The sequence below is a fragment of the Ursus maritimus genome, unplaced genomic scaffold, assembly GCF_017311325.1.
Source record: "Ursus maritimus isolate PB19 unplaced genomic scaffold, ASM1731132v1 scaffold_5, whole genome shotgun sequence".
Lineage (NCBI taxonomy): Eukaryota > Metazoa > Chordata > Mammalia > Carnivora > Ursidae > Ursus > Ursus maritimus.
The window spans coordinates 53,217,199-53,236,138 of record NW_024426663.1 but is presented as its reverse complement, the minus strand read 5'-3'; the positions used below and the strand labels follow the sequence as shown (position 1 = coordinate 53,236,138).

The 18,940-nt window shown below is 39.9% G+C and overlaps 2 protein-coding genes across 2 annotated transcripts; both read left to right on the top strand.

The window, feature by feature from the left end:
- Nucleotides 1-1,749: 1,749 nt before the first annotated feature.
- LOC103663932 (protocadherin alpha-4-like) lies at nucleotides 1,750-4,250 on the top strand. The gene has a single exon (XM_040622338.1). The coding sequence runs from the start codon at nucleotides 1,774-1,776 to the stop codon at nucleotides 4,198-4,200; it is 2,427 nt and encodes an 808-aa protein (XP_040478272.1). The 5' UTR covers nucleotides 1,750-1,773; the 3' UTR covers nucleotides 4,201-4,250.
- Nucleotides 4,251-12,924: 8,674 nt separating this feature from the next.
- LOC121100655 (protocadherin alpha-5-like) lies at nucleotides 12,925-15,288 on the top strand (the record flags this gene model as incomplete). Its single annotated transcript, XM_040621932.1, has 1 exon — nucleotides 12,925-15,288. A coding segment is annotated over exon 1 (2,364 nt), but the record flags the coding sequence as incomplete, so codon positions are not given.
- Between the last annotated feature and the right edge of the window lie 3,652 nt (nucleotides 15,289-18,940).

The following is an 18,940-nucleotide window of genomic DNA, read 5'->3' as shown; positions in this document are numbered from 1 at the left end:
TTTTTTTTTGTTCTAACCAACCATGAGGGAAAGAGGTTTATGCATGTAAGAGGCAAAGAAAGTTTGAAAATAATTACCATCATGTCCTTTTATGTTAAGTTTCCTTATGTCAGGAAAATATATTGTGTTCTATTGATTGAGAATTCTTCACTGAGTATTAAAACTCAGGATGTCTTTAAGATCATGACTACCAAGTACCAAGGTTTCAATATGGAAATTGAACTATATCTTAATTAGGGCCATGTCCAAGTAAAATATTTTTGTATCTCTGGAAAATTATAGAGGCTGTTGCTGAGACATAATATTTTCCTAACTAGGCTTGCGACCATCTTAATTTAATGCATTTTATTAGGCAATTGAAGAGAACAAAACTATTCTAGTAGGTAAATATTCAACAAATACTAGGTTTGTATTCTGAGCTCTTAAACTAATAAGACACAACTATTCTCTTTAAAAGTTTATATTTCATAAAAGAAGGTTCCAGTTACTTGGATCTTTGTGCTTATTACATGACACCCAATTCATTAGACACACATACCCAAATGCCTACAAAAGAGATATTAATGTAATAAATGACCCGAGTGATTCCATCTGTATGCTATATAGTATATAAAAGAAAGTAAAAATACCTACTCTACTGGGTTAATCATGAAACTCTTCATTTTATGAAGAGGTCAAGAAATTTTAAAATGGTTATAAAATGGGGGAAATTGCTTTGTGAATCATTTGGAAATGATGGATAGTACTTAGTGGATGAAATGAGTATTTTTTTAGTGAAAAATATTATTGGAAGCAGAAAATTGTCCACTTTGACTAAAATACATGAGCACTATAGAAGAAAACAGAAGTTTATGCATATTAGGCACTGGAGAACAGGATTTATAAATTTAAGAGACAGGATTTATAAATCTAAGAGACAAATTGAGAATACCAATCTTGCTTGTGGGAGGTGAGTGTATTTGTTAATAAAATTATTTGTAATACTTTCCCACACCAATTATGTACCACAACATCCTACTTCCTTTTTAAAGTTCCTTGCACTTTCAGCCCTTAGATGAATTAATGAAGACTTTCAGTTAAATGCTGGTGATTTTTGCTTCCTTTTTTAGGACATTTAAAAATGTCCCCAAATTTTTAAAGTTCTCTTTCAATGGCTTATTCTTGCCACTGGAGGTTTCCTAGATCAGAGGGTTCTCTGAAGTCTTCAACACCAGGAATATGAAATCCAAAGATGAAGACTGTGTCATCATTAATAACTACTTTCCCCCATTCTCAGGAACACATAAAATCTGTTGAGAATTTTCTAATCAACACTTAACAATTCTATGTTTACAAAGTGTATGCACGTTAACTATAGCTGGGTCTCTATAAATACTTAAAACCTGTGTGAAAAAAAGGATTTCCACTGAAGTAAAACTGCCCCCATGGTGAAACTAAGGATCATAATCAACAGTACAAACCGTGGACCTTAGTAATATAAAATGTGCTTCTGTTTTCCAACGGCGTTAAAGTATGCGGAATGGCCGAAAGAAAAAGACTTACCGGTATCAGAATCCATTACTTACGGTTTGGAGCCACATGATGTCGCTCTGTACCATAAAACTGATGTACAGAGAAAGAAAAAAAATCCCTTCTGTTCTTGTAAAGAAGCTGCGTCTACCATCCAGATGCGGAGAAATGGAGGATACAGCGGCACTAGACTGAACAGTTAGAAAATTTTTCCTGATTTTGGAACAAGATCCCTTAGTGAAAACAAAGCACTGCGGGCTGGAGATGGAGTTTTCCTGGGGAAGCAGCCAGGAATCCCGGCGTCTGCTGCTCTCACTTCTGTTCCTCGCAGCCTGGAAAGCAGGGAGTGGCCAGGTTCACTACTCGGTCCTGGAGGAGGCCAAACACGGCACCTTCGTCGGTCGCATCGCCCAGGACTTGGGGCTGGAGCTGGCGGAGCTGGTACCACGCCTGTTCCGGGTGGCGTCCAAAGGCCACGGGGACCTTCTGGAGGTAAATCTGCAGAATGGCATTTTGTTTGTGAATTCTCGGATCGACCGGGAGGAGCTGTGCGGGCGGAGTCTGGAGTGTAGCATCCACCTGGAGGTGATCGTGGACAGGCCGCTGAAGGTTTTCCATGTGGAGGTGGAGGTGAAGGACATTAACGACAATCCTCCTATGTTCCCTGGAACACAAAAGAATTTATTTATGGCGGAATCCAGGCCTATTGACTCTCGGGTTCCACTAGAGGGCGCATCCGATGCAGATATCCGGGCCAACGCTATGCTGACCTACACCCTGAGCCCTAATGAGTATTTTTCGCTGGAAAAACCGAATGATGACGAGCGGGTGAAACGTCTTGGGCTACTGTTAAGGAAATCTTTAGACAGGGAAGAAGCTCCGGAGATTTTTTTAGTGCTCACAGCCACTGATGGCGGCAAACCTGAGCTGACTGGCACTGTTCAGTTATTCATTAAAGTGCTGGACGCCAATGACAATGCCCCAGCTTTCGACAGAACACTCTATGCCGTGAAATTGCCAGAAAATACTCCTAATGGAACGTTGGTAATGAAACTTAACGCCTCAGATTTAGATGAAGGCTCGAATGCAGACATTATTTATTCATTCTCAACTGATATTTTACCAAATGTGGAGTCCAAGTTTCACATAGATCCAATTACTGGAGAAATTATGGTAAAGGGATATATCGATTTTGAAGAAAGCAAATCCTATGAAATTCTTGTAGAGGGTATTGATAAAGGACAACCCCCACTCTCTGGACATTGTACAGTTATGGTGGAAGTTGAGGACACCAACGATAATGTCCCAGTAATGGAATTCAAGTCCTTGTCGCTCCCAATCAGAGAAGACGCTCCATTAGGCACGGTCATCGCCCTGGTCAGCGTGTATGACCTCGACTCGGGTGCCAATGGGCAGTTGACCTGCACCCTGTCACCCCACGTTCCCTTCAAGCTGGTGTCCACTTTCAAGAATTACTATTCGCTGGTGCTGGACAGCGCCCTGGACCGTGAGAGCGTGGCGAACTATGCACTGGTGGTGACAGCGCGAGATGGGGGATCGCCTTCGCTGTCCACCACAGCTAGCATGTACGTTGAAGTGGCCGACGTGAACGACAACGCGCCGGCATTCGCGCAGCCCGAGTACACCGTGTTCGTGAGGGAGAACAACCCGCCCGGCTGCCACATCTTCACGGTGTCTGCGCGCGACGCCGACGCGCAGGAGAACGCGCTGGTGTCCTACTCGCTGGTGGAGCGGCGCGTGGGCGAGCGTGCGCTGTCGAGCTACGTGTCGGTGCACGCGGAGAGCGGCAAGGTGTACGCGCTGCAGCCGCTGGACCACGAGGAGCTGGAGCTGCTGCAGTTCCAAGTGAGCGCGCGCGACGCGGGCGTGCCTCCGCTGGGCAGCAACGTGACGCTGCAGGTGTTCGTGCTGGACGAGAACGACAACGCGCCTGCGCTGCTGCCGCGGCCTGGGGCGGGCGGCGCGAGCGGCGCGCTGAGCGAGCTGGTGTCGCGGTCGGTGGGCGCGGGCCACGTGGTGGCGAAGGTGCGCGCGGTGGACGCGGACTCTGGCTACAACGCGTGGCTGTCGTATGAGCTGCAGCCGGCGGCGGGTGGCGCGCGCAGCCCGTTCCGCGTGGCGCTGTACACGGGCGAGATCAGCACGACGCGCACCCTGGACGAGGCGGACTCGGCGCGCCAGCGCCTGCTGGTGCTGGTGAAGGACCACGGCGAGCCGGCGCTGACGGCCACGGCCACTGTGCTGCTGTCGCTGGTGGAGAGCGGCCAGGCGCCAAAGGCGTCGTCGCGGGTGTTGGCGGGCGCGGCGGGCGCGGAGGCGGCGCTGGTGGATGTCAACGTGTACCTGATCGTCGCCATCTGCGCCGTGTCCAGCCTGTTGGTGCTGACGCTGCTGCTGTACACGGCGCTGCGGTGCTCGGCGCCGCCCACGGAGGGCGCGTGCGGGCCTGGGAAGCCCACGCTCGTGTGCTCCAGCGCGGTGGGGAGCTGGTCGTACTCGCAGCAGAGGCGGCAGAGGGTGTGCTCTGGGGAGGGCCCGCCCAAGACCGACCTCATGGCCTTCAGCCCCAGTGTACCTGACTCTAGGGACAGAGAGGATCTTCAACCAGCAACTGGAGAGTCCCTTTCAAAGGTTAGTTTTAAATATCCTTTATTTAATCTGAATTTTTAAGCTAAAATTTTATTTTACTTTATTCAATGTATTTCTTCCTAAAGTTCAGAATGAAATTTCTCTGACATTTTTTTCAGTTCTTATATACCCATTTTAACTAATGTCTTTTAGAATTATAGGACCCTAAGGATATATATCTTGTTAAAAATCTTCATTATTCAATGCATATGTATATAACTGTTATAAATTTTGTACTTACCATCTTCACCTATTTATTTTCAGTTGTAATCAACTTTAAAAAAAAGTTTTCCTTTTATTTTCCTATAATACATTGAAAAGTGCCCAGATGTAATAATATAACTCAATCATTTGAAAGTGAACACTTATGTTACTTCCATTCCACTTAAGAAGCTACTTAAATGGACCTCCAAAATCACCCTTTTTTCTCCCCAGATGTAGCCAGTTTTAACTTTATAACTGTTACTAAATTTTACCTGTTCACTGAACTTTATCTAAATAGAATTGCACAAAATGTGTTAGTGTGTGCCTGTGTTTGTGTATTCTTCGTATTTGTCATTCATCATTCTGTGGAGTCATCCATATTGCCACGTGTAGTTGGAGTTCATTTAACTTGTTTTCTCTCTGGTAGTTTATTTTCCGACTATAGTATGAATCATTTATTACACTGTGGAGGATTTTGCATTGTTTTCCTTATGTGTGTTTAGAATAATGCTGCCATAATTATATTTAAAATTTTTTCAGTGCCTATGTATGCAGTTTTCTCTATTATTCAAGTAGGATTGAAATTAATAGAACATGAAATATGTACATATATTCGTCTTTAATATATCAAACAGCTTTCTCAGATGTTTTTACCCATTTACACTTGTGCTGGCAGTGTATTGCTCTATGTCATCTCCCAAATTTGGTTTTGTCAGATTGTTTACATAGATGCCATTTTGCTGGGTTATGTTTGGTATCTCCATTTTATGTTTCCTGATTTATAAATGAAGTTGAGCCCCTTTATTATTATTGGCCATTTTTATATCTTATTTTGTACAATAGCTTTTCAAGTCTCTGCCTATTTTTCTATTGTGGTGCATTTTCTATTGTTTTTCAAGATTTCTTATATCCTGGATGTAACACCATTCTTGCTTATGCACTGTTCTGCTCTTCATTAGTGTTTTGGTGAATAGAAAATTTTAATTTAATTTAATTTTTTAAAAGAATTTATTTATTTGAGAGAGATATAGCAACAGAGATAGTGAGAGAGAGAGAGAGCACAGTGGGGGGGAGAGGGAGAAGCAGGCTCCCAGAAGAGCAGGGAGCCAACAAGGGGCTCAATTGCAGGATCCTGGACCGGAGCCAAAAGCAGACACTCAACTGACTGAGCCACCTAGGCACCCCTAAAAATTTTAATTTTAGTTAAGTTCAATGTAGCAATCCTTTTATCTTCATTCTATGTTATGAAGATAATTTCTTTGGCATTTTTTTCATATTCATGTTAAATATACAATCCTTTTCCAATTCTTTTTGTCTTTTGTGACATAGGAGTCAAGATTAATTTTTCCCCAATGACATTCAACTGAAGCAACATTTCTTAAAAATGAATTTCATGGGTATGCCTGGGTGGCTTAGTCAGTGAAGTGGCTGCCTTCAGCTCAGGTCATGATTCCAGGGTCCTAGGATCAAGTCCCTCACTGGGCTCCTGGCTCAGCGGGGAGTCTGCTTCTCCCTCTGCCTGCTGCTCCCCCTGCTTGTGCTCTCTCTCTCTCTGACAAGTAAATAAATAACTTTTTTTTTTTTTTGGTGGGAAGCAAAGCAAGGTTTATTGAGCAATAGCAAAGTGGTAGTACAATGCCCCCAAAGAGGGAGGGGACTTGAGAGGGTTGCCCAAATAAATAAAATCTTTAAAACAAATGAATTCCATGTTTTTTACAAAATAATATTCCATTCTATAGGTATGATCTTTTTTGTCATTCTAATTTATTAGACCTAAAAAAAAGGTTTTTTATATCAATGCCATGTTGCCTCTTTTATTTCCACCTAAATTTGTATATAAATTCCATAAGAATAACTTGGTGAGGTTTTTATTTGAATTACATTGAATCTATTTAGAAATGTGAAGCAAAGAGGTGCCTGGGTGGCTCAGTAGGTTAAGCATCTGATTCTTGATTTCAAGCCAAGTCGCGAACCCAGGGTTGTGAGATTGAGCCCCACACTGGGCTCTGTGATGAGCTTGGAGCCTGCTTAAGATTCTCTCTCCTTCCTAGTCCCCCTGCCCCTCCCACTCGTTCCTGCACTCTCTCTCTAAATAAAAGAAAAGGTACATATGAATGTATAATGTGTTTTTGTATTGACATATTATATAGCTAACTTGTTAAAATCACTTATTAATTCTAATAATTTACCTTTAAGTGCTTTGTATTTTTCAATATAGACAATAATGCCATCAACAAATGATAGCTGTAACTCTTTCCTTCCCAATTCTTATACCCATTATATGTTTTGTGTGCTTTAATGGTGTTGAGTTGGACAATTAGTATTATGGTAAATAGAAATGGCAATAGTGAGCAAACTTGTCTCATTTATGAAGTAAAAGGAAAATTTTAAATAATTTATCTTTGGGACTCCTGGGTGGCTCAGTTGGTTAAGCATCTGCCTTTGGCTCAGGTCATGATCCCAGGGTCCTGGGAATGGAGCCCTCCATCTGTATCTCTCTCTCCCTCTTCCCCTCCCCCTGCTGTGCTCTTTTTCTCTTCTCTCCAATAAATAAATAAAATCTAAAAAAATAATTTATCATTAATTATGTTAGGTGTAGTGTTAAAAACAATCCTTAAAAATTCCTTTCTATTTCTCTTCCTTTTTTGTCTTTATCTGGATTGGTGTATTTTAATCACTCATTTTCTCCATTATCTTTTCAATTATACAGTACATTCTTTTACTGATTTCTTTATTGGTTTCCTGGATTTTATTTTTTTATTTTTTTATTTTTTTAATACTAATATTTTTTATTATATTATATTAGTCACCTTACAGTACATCCCTGGTTTTTGATGTAAAGTTCCATGATTCATTAGTTGCATATAACACCCAGTGCACCATGCAATCCGTGCCCTCCTTACTACCCATCACCAGCCTATCCCATTCCCCCACCCCCCTCCCCTCTGAAGCCCTGTTTGTTTCCCAGAGTCCATAATCTCTCATGCTTCATTCCCCCTTCTGATTACCCCCCTTTCTTTATCCCTTTCTTCTCCTACCAATCTTCCTACTTCTTATATTCCATAAATGAGTGAAACCATATGATAATTGTCTTTCTCTGCTTGACTTATTTCACTTAGCATTATCTCCTCCAGTGCCGTCCATGTTGCAGCAAATGTTGAGAAATCATTCTTTCTGATAGCTGAGTAATATTCCATTGTATATATGGACCACATCTTCTTAATCCAGTCATCTGTGTAAGGGCATCTCAGCTCCTTCGATGATTTAGCTATTGTGGACAATGCTGCTATGAACATTGGGGTGCATATGGCCCTTCTTTTCACTATGTCTGTATCTTTGGGGTAAATACCCAGTAGTGCAATGGCTGGATCATAGGGTAGCTCAATTTTTAACTTTTTAAGGGACCTCCACACTGTTTTCCATAGTGGCTGTACCAACTTGCATTCCCACCAACAATGTAGGAGGGATCCCCTTTCTCCACATCCTCTCCAACAGTTGTTGTTTCTTGCCTTGTCAATTTTTGCCATTCTAACTGGTGTAAGGTGGTATCTCAGTGTGATTTTGATTTGAATTTCCCTGATGGCTAATGATTTTGAACATTTTTTCATGTGTCTGTTAGCCATTTGTATGTCTTCATTGGAAAAGTGTCTGTTCATATTTCTGCCCATTTTATGATTTGTTTATTTGTTTCTTGTGTGTTGAGTTTGAGAAGTTCTTTGTAGATCTTGGATACCAGTCTTTTATCTGTAGTGTCATTTGCAAATATATTCTCCCATTCTGTGGGCTGCCTCTTAGTTTTTTTGACTGTTTCCTTGGCTGTGCAGAGGCATTTTATCTTGATGAAGTCCCACAAGTTCATTTTTTCTTTTGTTTCTCTTGCCTTTGGAGATGTGTCATGAAAAAGGTTGCTATGGCCAATGTCGTAGAGGTTGCTGCTTATGCTCTCCTCTAGGATTTTGATGGATTCCTGTCTCACATCGAGGTCTTTCATCCATTTGGAGTTTATCTTTGTGTATGGTGTGAGAGAGTTGATTTCCTGGATTTTAAAACAAGCATCAATGACTTGTTAGAGTTTAAATTAAATTAGTGCTTTTGTCACTTTCAGATAATGCTAGGACCTCGAATAATAACTCCTTTTGCCTGCTTCCACTTTTGTTTGGTATTATGCCTTTCAGTTATAGATTTATTCTAGGCACAGTTTACATTATTATCATGTTTTATACAGTTACTTTTGTTTTTGTTTCTTTCTGGGATCATATTTCTCCTGAAGAAAATCTTTAATATTTTTTTTTAGTGGTATCAGAACTATGCTTATTTTCATCACTTTTGAAAAATAGTTTTGCTGAGTATCAAATTCTAGGTTAGAAGTGATTTTTCCCCCAAGCACTTTCAAGATTGTATCCCTGAAATGAATGCCATTCTTGAAATAAATTGCTGTCAAGTTTATTGTTCAGGTAGTGTGCCTTTTTTCTTTTCCTCCAGCTGCTTTTTATACTTGTCTTAGTTTTTTATTTTCAGTGGCTTTATTATATGATCAGTTTTAGTTTTATTTTATCTTGTTTGCAGTGTTAAAAGTTTCTTGAATATGCGGCTTGGTGTCTTTCATTAGTGCAGAAAAATTTCAGCAGTCTGCCTTCAAATATCACTTCTGCATCACGTTTTTATCCTTTTCTTCTGTAACTCAAAGGATATGTGTGTGCAGCATTATCATCATATCTCTCATATCTTCTATGCCCCTTTCTGTTTTTTGAAGATAATTTTTGGTTTCTTTATTAATGCTGGATATTTATTCTGACCAGTCTTCTAATTCAGCAGTTTTCTCTTCTTAGTTCAATCTACTATTAAAATCATCAATGGAATCTAAACTTCAGTTGTGAAATTTTTTTTTCCTTTAGAATTGTAGTTTTCCTTTTGAAAAAATATTTCCGTTTTCTGGTGAAATTCTTTATTTTAGTTTGTATTTATTTCAGTATAGTAATCACAGTTTATTTGTGCTCTATCAGATCACTGTAATAAATGGATAATATGTTTGCCTTTTTTATTGTGATACTTTTTTCTCATAATCCTCTTGCTTGGTAAGCCTGATAATTTTGTAGTGAGTTTTGGATATTGTGCTTGAGAAGTTATAGTTATTGAAGATGTCATTATATTCCTTACAACATGGATAACATAAATATCTCACAGATACGGATTTAGGAATTTATGGAAAAGTTTTAATTGAAATAAATATTTTATTTCTTTTCCTTTTTATCTCCTATAATGATGCTTGTCATTACAAATCTTCTGAACTTTTTCCTTTCCCACTCACTCCCCAGTTCTATTTTGTGGTGTGTGAAATAAAGTTAGTAGAATAAAAATTTTGGACTTTATTTGAAATTTTGTTTCTTCCTCCTCACCACTAAATCATAAGAACCAAGCTTATTGATGTTTACTGATGTTTAATTACCCTGCTTTCTTCTTTTTCACCCTGGACACTGGCTAATGCTATAAGAATCTTGCACTTCAGCAAGTTTCTACTCACTTGACCTAGGATTTTAAAACTGAATATGACCTAAAAGATCATAATTTCTCTCAATTAAATGATGAATAAACTGTAGCTGAGACATAAAAAACTTGCTTGAGCCCATATGGATATTAATGTGAAAACAGATAATAGAACCAAAGTTTTAAATTTTAGCTCTATTGTCCCTTTCCACTTTTAAATGAGCCTATTTGGCAATAATAAAGGAAATAGGATTGTGAATAAAAAACTACATGTAATATACTTTACTTTTTCACTTAGAGGTACTTTGAAATTACTCTCAGATTTTTCTCCCCAGAGAAAATATATTTTAGCACAGTACTTTATAGGGAGGTTGAACCATTAAGAGTAATGTAAAGATATATGCCATATGCACAAATGTGCTTTCATAGGATAAGTTTTCATAATTAATTTTTTGGTCAAATTTGACACAGCTGCCTAAATTATTTATAAGTCTTTAAAAGATTGCTTCAACTTCACCTGTTATTTCTGGACAGTGTGGCAGACCAATGTAAATTTTTACAGATAGAAGAGAAATTATTAAAATTTTATTCTGGAGTTTTGTAGTGATGAAGGGCATCTAGACTCCAATGCAAAGTTAAATTTTCTAGTGTAACATCTTTTTGGAATGCTTCCCATTATATTAAGTACAGATGTCTCAAAACTCTATCTGGTTTTCTTAACCTAAATTCTGGCCAAGGAAGGAGTTTAATTTCTGTAACAAGGTTGAAATATAACTAAAATTTTTAAAGAAACTAGCAAATGAAAAGATCAGTTATTAAGGTAATCTATAATATTGATTGAAAGAATGGTTTGGAAAAAGATTAAAAGATTTTCTCTACTGATGGAGTTGTCTGTGGAATTAAGACCAGACAGCCTATAATTGTTGAGAACTTAACCTCCCCCAAAATAGTTGAGCATTGAAAAACAAATGCAGGTGATAATTCAAAAACTTAATATTATCCAACAGATGTGAAAATGGGTCAAATGTCAAGAGTCTTGTTTTCTCTTGAAATATCTATATATTTACATGAAAGAAAATACAAACTGAAAGAAGCATGTGATACTGTTGATGCCATTTTTTCCATTGTGTATATTTTCATAATGTTGAAATATGTGCTGAAAATATTCTGTAAATCACCATGCATACATAGTTAACATCACATTGTCAGTTTTGCTGTTAAATACTTGACATTCACTTTTTTCAAAAGTAAATTGGTTTATAGTATGGTTTTGGAGTTTCACATCAGTCATAGTTCCATAATAGAACGTAAATCAACCTTAACTGATGGTATTTCAACACATTTATTATCACTTTTGTTTTTTTAGCTGTTGTATATTAAAATGTTTTCAAATTGTCATTATCGGTAACAGATAAGTAATCTGGAAATTTGATTAGTGTTCAGATTATTTAGTGTTTGGGTGATCTGAGTGCCGAGGGGAAAGTCATGTTAGTAGAAAGAGTAAGAATCTTTGAAAAACTAAAGGGAATGATAAATGTACTGTTAAATATTATATAAGAAATGAATCCAGTAACATTATTCTAATTCTTTACTACTTTGAATACTGGGAAGCAAAAGTGTTTCAATTGATTTTGTATTTTCTAGTAATTTCTCATTTATCTTCTCACTATTCTTTATATTACTATTTTTCCACATTTGTTTTATACATTGACACAAAAATAATACTTCGAGTCTCACACGCAACTTAAACAAAAATTAAGGAATATATTTGTGGTTTGGCTTTACATGTAAAAGTGTCAAGTAATAGAATTATTGATCTCCTGGACCCAAGGTCTTCATAGGTAAGGAGGATTTTTTAATATTTAAGGAATTCTAGGTAGCATATACACAAGCAGAAGACTAAATTTCTTTTTCAGTGGAAAAAATTGATGACATTTTCTTTTGGCCATATTTATAAGTAAGTCTAAGTGGTATCATGCAGTAAATCAAACAGATGATTAAAAAGTTAATAATATGGTTTATTTTCAATGTTTTAGTTTTTACTGGAACCCATTTTATAGAGTAGTATATCTACAGGAAAATATTAGTATTTTGATTTGCTGCATAAAAGCAAAGATATGTACTTTCACAGTTTATATGAACTGTGATTTATCAGTAGTTGAAGAAATTCTGCCTAGATGCATCTAATTTGAAAAATGGTGTCAAGATACTGACCAAAAGTGTTTTTACTATGATTTTGGCCTCTAGAAAATTTAAATCTCCACATATGATTTTTTAGTTAACATTAAAAGTAGGTGATATAGGGAGAAATTAAAGAAATGGATTTTTAGCAATTTAAATATTAGATTTCCAAATGGAAACTCACACAAGAATGCTATTCAAATAGTTTGTTACTTTAAAGATAACATCAACAAAAAGCAGATATTAAGTGCTGCAAATAGGAATATAAATTCGTTTCATGATTAACATAGAAGTAATGTACAAACATCCCATGAAAATAATAGAAAACACTCAAGAAATTTATAAGATATATTTTAGTATGGAAATAAATGAAAAACTAAAACCTTTAATTTCAGTTAGGAATTATATAAAGCCACTCCCTAAATAGAATAGACCAATACAAATTCCTCTAGTAAAGATTGGTGGGCACGACTAAAGTGTATTGATTTTGCAATATTTTAGTGAAAACTGATATCCTTTATTATAATCTTAACGATGTATTTAAATTAGAGATAAGGAAAATAAAGAATACTTAAAAGTCATTGAAATTGGGAAATATTTAATGAACTTAAGGCAAATAAAGCATGACAAAGTAAAAACTCACCCTTTCATCCACATGATGGCGCTGGAAACCGCAAGTTTGGTGGTTGGCTTTTTTTTTTTTTCCCCCTTTCCCGATAAAGGAATACAGTGAGTTTATTTTCCTTACACAGAAAGGAAAAGGCTACTCCGTTTTTTACTCTCCTGCTGAAGCTGAAACGGTGAGCAAACAAAAAATTATAGCAAATTGGGAATTAGGTTTCCAAAAGCTATCGTGTGGTGGTTCAATAGACATTTGAAAATTGCAACAAATTTGCGATGGTATATTCCCAGAGAAGAAGTCCTGGTTCCCGGCGCCTGCTGCTCTCGCTTCTGCTATTCGCAGTCTGGGAGGCCGGGAGCGGCCAGGTCCACTACTCGGTCCTGGAGGAGGTCAAACACGGCACCTTCGTGGGCCGCATCGCGCAAGACCTGGGGCTGGAGCTGGCGGAGCTGGTGCCACGCCTGTTCCGGATGGCGTCCAAAGGTCATAGAGACCTTCTGGAGGTAAATCTGCAGAATGGCATTTTGTTTGTGAATTCTCGGATCGACCGGGAGGAGCTATGCGGGCGGAGCGCGGAGTGTAGCATCCACCTGGAAGTGATCGTGGACAGGCCGCTGCAGGTTTTCCATGTAGAGGTGGAGGTGAAGGACATTAATGACAACCCGCCAAGGTTCTTCCGACAGGAACAAAGATTATTTATTTTAGAGTCAAGAATAGTGGATTCCCGGTTTCCGCTAGAGGGCGCATCTGATATGGATGTCGGAGTAAACGCAGAATTGAGATACAAATTAAATCCTAATGAATATTTTGACTTGGATGTTAAAGCAAATGAAGAAGAAACAAACATTTTAGAGCTAGTCTTAAAGAAGGCAGTAGATCGAGAAGAAATCCAGGAACATCTTTTATTACTGACTGCAATTGATGGAGGAAAACCTGAACTAACAGGTACAGTTCAATTATTGATCAACGTATTGGATGCAAATGATAATGCCCCTAAATTTGATAAATCAATTTATAATATCAGATTATTAGAAAATGCACCGAATGGGACATTAGTTATTAAACTGAACGCCTCAGATGCAGATGAAGGCATTAATAAGGAAATAGTATACCTCTTTAGTGATCTTGTTCTTGACAACGTCAAATCTAAATTTATAATCGATTCCAATAGTGGGGAGATAACAGTTAAAGGAGAACTGGATTACGAAGACTGTAATTTATATGAAATTAATATCGATGCTGTAGATAGAAGTTCATTTCCATTAACTGGACACTGCAAAGTAATAGTAAAACTTCTGGATGAGAATGATAATATCCCAGAGATGGTCATAACCTCCATATCTCTGCCGGTCCAAGAGGACGCTTCAGTGGGGACCGTCATCGCCCTGATTAGTCTGTCTGACCGCGACTCCGGTCTCAATGGGCAGGTGACCTGCACCCTGTCGCCCCACGTTCCCTTCAAGCTGGTGTCCACCTTCAAGAATTACTATTCGCTGGTGCTGGAAAGCGCCCTGGACCGAGAGAGCGTGGCGAACTATGAGCTGGTGGTGACAGCACGAGACGGAGGCTCGCCTTCGCTGTCCACCACAGCTAGCATGTACGTTGAAGTGGCCGACGTGAACGACAACGCGCCGGCATTCGCGCAGCCCGAGTACACCGTGTTCGTGAGGGAGAACAACCCGCCCGGCTGCCACATCTTCACGGTGTCTGCGCGCGACGCCGACGCGCAGGAGAACGCGCTGGTGTCCTACTCGCTGGTGGAGCGGCGCGTGGGCGAGCGTGCGCTGTCGAGCTACGTGTCGGTGCACGCGGAGAGCGGCAAGGTGTACGCGCTGCAGCCGCTGGACCACGAGGAGCTGGAGCTGCTGCAGTTCCAAGTGAGCGCGCGCGACGCGGGCGTGCCTCCGCTGGGCAGCAACGTGACGCTGCAGGTGTTCGTGCTGGACGAGAACGACAACGCGCCTGCGCTGCTGCCGCGGCCTGGGGCGGGCGGCGCGGGCGGCGCGCTGAGCGAGCTGGTGTCGCGGTCGGTGGGCGCGGGCCACGTGGTGGCGAAGGTGCGCGCGGTGGACGCGGACTCTGGCTACAACGCGTGGCTGTCGTATGAGCTGCAGCCGGCGGCGGGTGGCGCGCGCAGCCCGTTCCGCGTGGCGCTGTACACGGGCGAGATCAGCACGACGCGCACCCTGGACGAGGCGGACTCGGCGCGCCAGCGCCTGCTGGTGCTGGTGAAGGACCACGGCGAGCCGGCGCTGACGGCCACGGCCACTGTGCTGCTGTCGCTGGTGGAGAGCGGCCAGGCGCCAAAGGCGTCGTCGCGGGTGTTGGCGGGCGCGGCGGGCGCGGAGGCGGCGCTGGTGGATGTCAACGTGTACCTGATCGTCGCCATCTGCGCCGTGTCCAGCCTGTTGGTGCTGACGCTGCTGCTGTACACGGCGCTGCGGTGCTCGGCGCCGCCCACGGAGGGCGCGTGCGGGCCTGGCAAGCCCACGCTCGTGTGCTCCAGCGCGGTGGGGAGCTGGTCGTACTCGCAGCAGAGGCGGCAGAGGGTGTGCTCTGGGGAGGGCCCGCCCAAGACCGACCTCATGGCCTTCAGCCCCAGCCTACCTCCGGGTCCCAGCTCTGCGGACACTGTGAGTCTCAAAAATATTTTTCACAATAATTTTCGTTTTAAATCTTTAATATTTCCCTCCATCTTTTTAAAGTATGGTTTTATACTTGATTATTATCTCATCATTTCAGATGTAAGTTCTGTATTGGTACTAATTCATTTACTTAAATTACAGTTATGCTGAGAATTCATTTTAATTTGTTGCAGATAATCACTTTGCAGTAATGAATTTACTTCAGTAGCATTCCCCTTCTTTTAAAGGTTTTAAAGTTGGCTTGAATGGATTACTTTTGTTTGCATGATAGAAATTGTTTCCCAAATGATATTTAATAAATATTTTAATTTTTCAATCTTTAGGAAATGTAGGGAGATACTTGTATGACATATTGGAATTATTTACTTTCAAATCTCATATTACCACTGCACTGAAATGTTTTAAGGTCGCTATGTTACTTTGCCTTTTCTTTTCCATTGATATCAGTTATTTTAGTGGGTTTTTTAAAAAAGATTTTATTTATTTATTTATTTATTTATTTATTTATTTGACAGAGATAGAGACAGCCAGTGAGAGAGGGAACACAAGCAGGGGGAGTGGGAGAGGAAGAAGCAGGCTCATAGCGGAGGAGCCTGTTGTGGGGCTCGATCCCATAATGCTGGGATCACGCCCTGAGCTGAAGGCAGACGCTTAACTGCTGTGCCACCCAGGCGCTCCTATTTTAGTGTTTTTATTGCACCAATTTAATTTCCTTTTAAAATAATATTTGTACATTGAATGATTCTTTTAAGGTTTCTCTAAATGGTTGGCTTTCACATATTTATGATGAATTTGATGTTTATGATTATTTTTTAACTGTAGGGGCTTCATTTATTTTTGAATATGAAATACACTTACGTGGTTTACAATGTTTCCCTTCCACTTCCAATATCAAGACACTTAATATAACTTCTTGAACATTTCTAAGGTGGTTTTTTTAAAAGAAATATCTATACCAAAGGTGTGGTTTGACTCACAACCTTGAGACAAGAGTCACAAACTCTCTACTGACTGAGCTAGCCAGGTGCCTGTCTTCCTTGACTATCTCAAACGTTGCAATTTCTTGGTGCTCTTTACACAGGTATTTTCTTTATATACAAATAAACACCCCTCTTCTATTTTAAGACATAATAGTTATGTCACTTTTCCTCTGTTTTACTTAATATATCTTGATAATTATTATTTATCAGTACTTGAAGCTGTGTCTGTCACATTCCTTTTTCCAGATTTATGGTGCCCCACTTGGCAGATATATCATAATTTTCCCCTTACCCTAGCATCAACATTTAGTGAAACAGTGATTAGTTTTTCTCTAACTTGCATTTTTTTCGACTGAGAAATTATTATATTGGTAAGAAGCAATTTTGAACTCTCACAGTTGGGAAAATCCTAACATATTTAAATTAGATACTATTGGTATCTTTTGTTTTTGTTTTTTTATGACGTTATATTTCAATTTAAAAATGCACACTAAATTTCAAAGACAGTACAAACCTAAAAACAAAAAAATATTTCATCAATACTTTCAAAAGTAATATTTGCATGTTGAAATGGTAGTATTTGGGATACATTCAGTTAAATAAAATATACTATTAAAATTTCACCTACTTGTTTTTACTTTTTAAAAATGTGGCAACTGGGGTGCCTGGGTGGCTCAGTCAGTTGTGTGTCTGACTCTTGGTTTTGGCTTAGGTCGTGATCTCAGGGTCTTGGGATGAGCCCTGCCTCAGGCTGGGCACTGATTGAGGAGCCTGCCTGGGATTCTCTCTCTCCCTTTCCCTCTGCCTCCTCTTCCTCTTCTCTGCCCGCCCCCTTGCATTCACTCTCTCTAATAAAAAAAAATGGGCCTACTAAAGGACACCCAGTTGGCTCAGTAGGTAGAGTGAATGACTCCTGATCTCACTGTTGTGAGTTTGAGCCCAATGTTGGGTGGAGAGATTATTTTGAAAATGTGGCTCCTTGAACATTTTATTTTATTAAGGATTTTATTTATTTATTTGAGATATATATATATAGAGAGAGAGCGTGAGCACGAGCGGGGGAGGGGGAGGAGAGGGGGAAGGAGAAGCAGGCTCCCCACTGAGCAAGGAGCTGAGTGGGGCTCGATCCCAGGACCCTGGGATCATGACCTGAGCCGAAGGCAGCCTTTTTTTTTTTTTTTTAAAGATTTTATTTATTTATTTGACAGAGATAGAGACAGCCAGCGAGAGAGGAAACACAAGCAGGGGGAGTAGGAGAGGAAGAAGCAGGCTCACAGCGGAGGAGCCTGATGTGGGGCTCAATCCCAGAATGCCGGGATCACACCCTGAGCCGAAGGCAGACGCCTAACCGCTGAGCTACCCAGGCGCCCCCGAAGGCAGCCTTTTAACTGACTGAGCCACCCAGATGCCCCTCCTTGAACATTTTTAATTGCACATTGGCTTGCATTATATTTCTTCCAGAGCTTAGCAACATGGAGGTCTTTCACAAACTTGGTAAGAGTAGACTGCCTGAGATTAAGTAATACCTCACAAATTGTTTATACTCAGATAAGACTGAATCATTATCTAATACTGTTATGTCTAAAATTCAATAACAAAATTCACCAGTAAAATTCTCCTAAACTTTTTAAAATCGTTCTTGCTTTAGAACACAGTGATGAGTTTATGTATGTGTATATGTATGTATTGACATACAGTGTTATGTTAGTTTCAGATGTACAATATAGTGATTCAACATTTCTATACGTTATTCAGGGATCATCATGGCAAGTGTACTCTTAATCCCCTTCATCTATTTCACCCATTCCCCAATCCCCCCCTCCACTCTGGTAACTATCAGTTTGTTCTCTATAGTTAAGAGTCTCTTTTGGTTTGTCTCTTTTTTTCATTTGTTTTCTTTCTTAAATTCCACATATGAGTGAAATCATATGGTATTTGTCTTTCTCTGACTTATTTCTCTTAGCATTATACTTTCTAGATCCATCGATGTTGCTAATAGCAAGATGTCTTTAGTTTTTAATAGCTGAGTAATATTTCATTATATATATATATCTCACATCTTTATCCATTCATCTTTTGATGGTCACTTGAGATGCTTTTGTAATTTGGCTATTGTAATTAATCCTGCAATAAACATAGGGGTGTATATATCCCTTCAGCATAGTGTTCATATTCTTTGGGTTAATACCCAGTAGTGGAATTACTGGATCATAGGGTAGTTCTATTTTTAATATCTTGAGGAACCTGCTTACAGTCTTGCATAGTGGCTGTGCCAGTTTGCATTCTCACCAACAGTGCATGAAGGTTCCTTTTTCTCACTAACATCCTCGCTAACACCTGTTGTTTCTTGTGTTGATTTTAGCCGTTCTGACAGGCGTGAGGTGACATCTTATTGTAGTTTTGATTTGCATTTCCCTGAGGATGAGTGATGTTGAGCATCTTTTTATGTGTCGGTTAGCCATCTGAATACCTTCTTTGGAGAAATGTCTGTTCATGTTTTCTGCCCAGTTTAATTGGATTATTTGGTTTTTAGGTGTTGAGTTACACAAGTTCTTTATATTTTTAGGTACTAACCATTTATTGGACATGTCATTTGCAAATATCTTTCCCATTCAGTTGGTCTTTCTTTAGTTTTGTTGATAGTTTCCTTTGCTATGCAGAAGCTT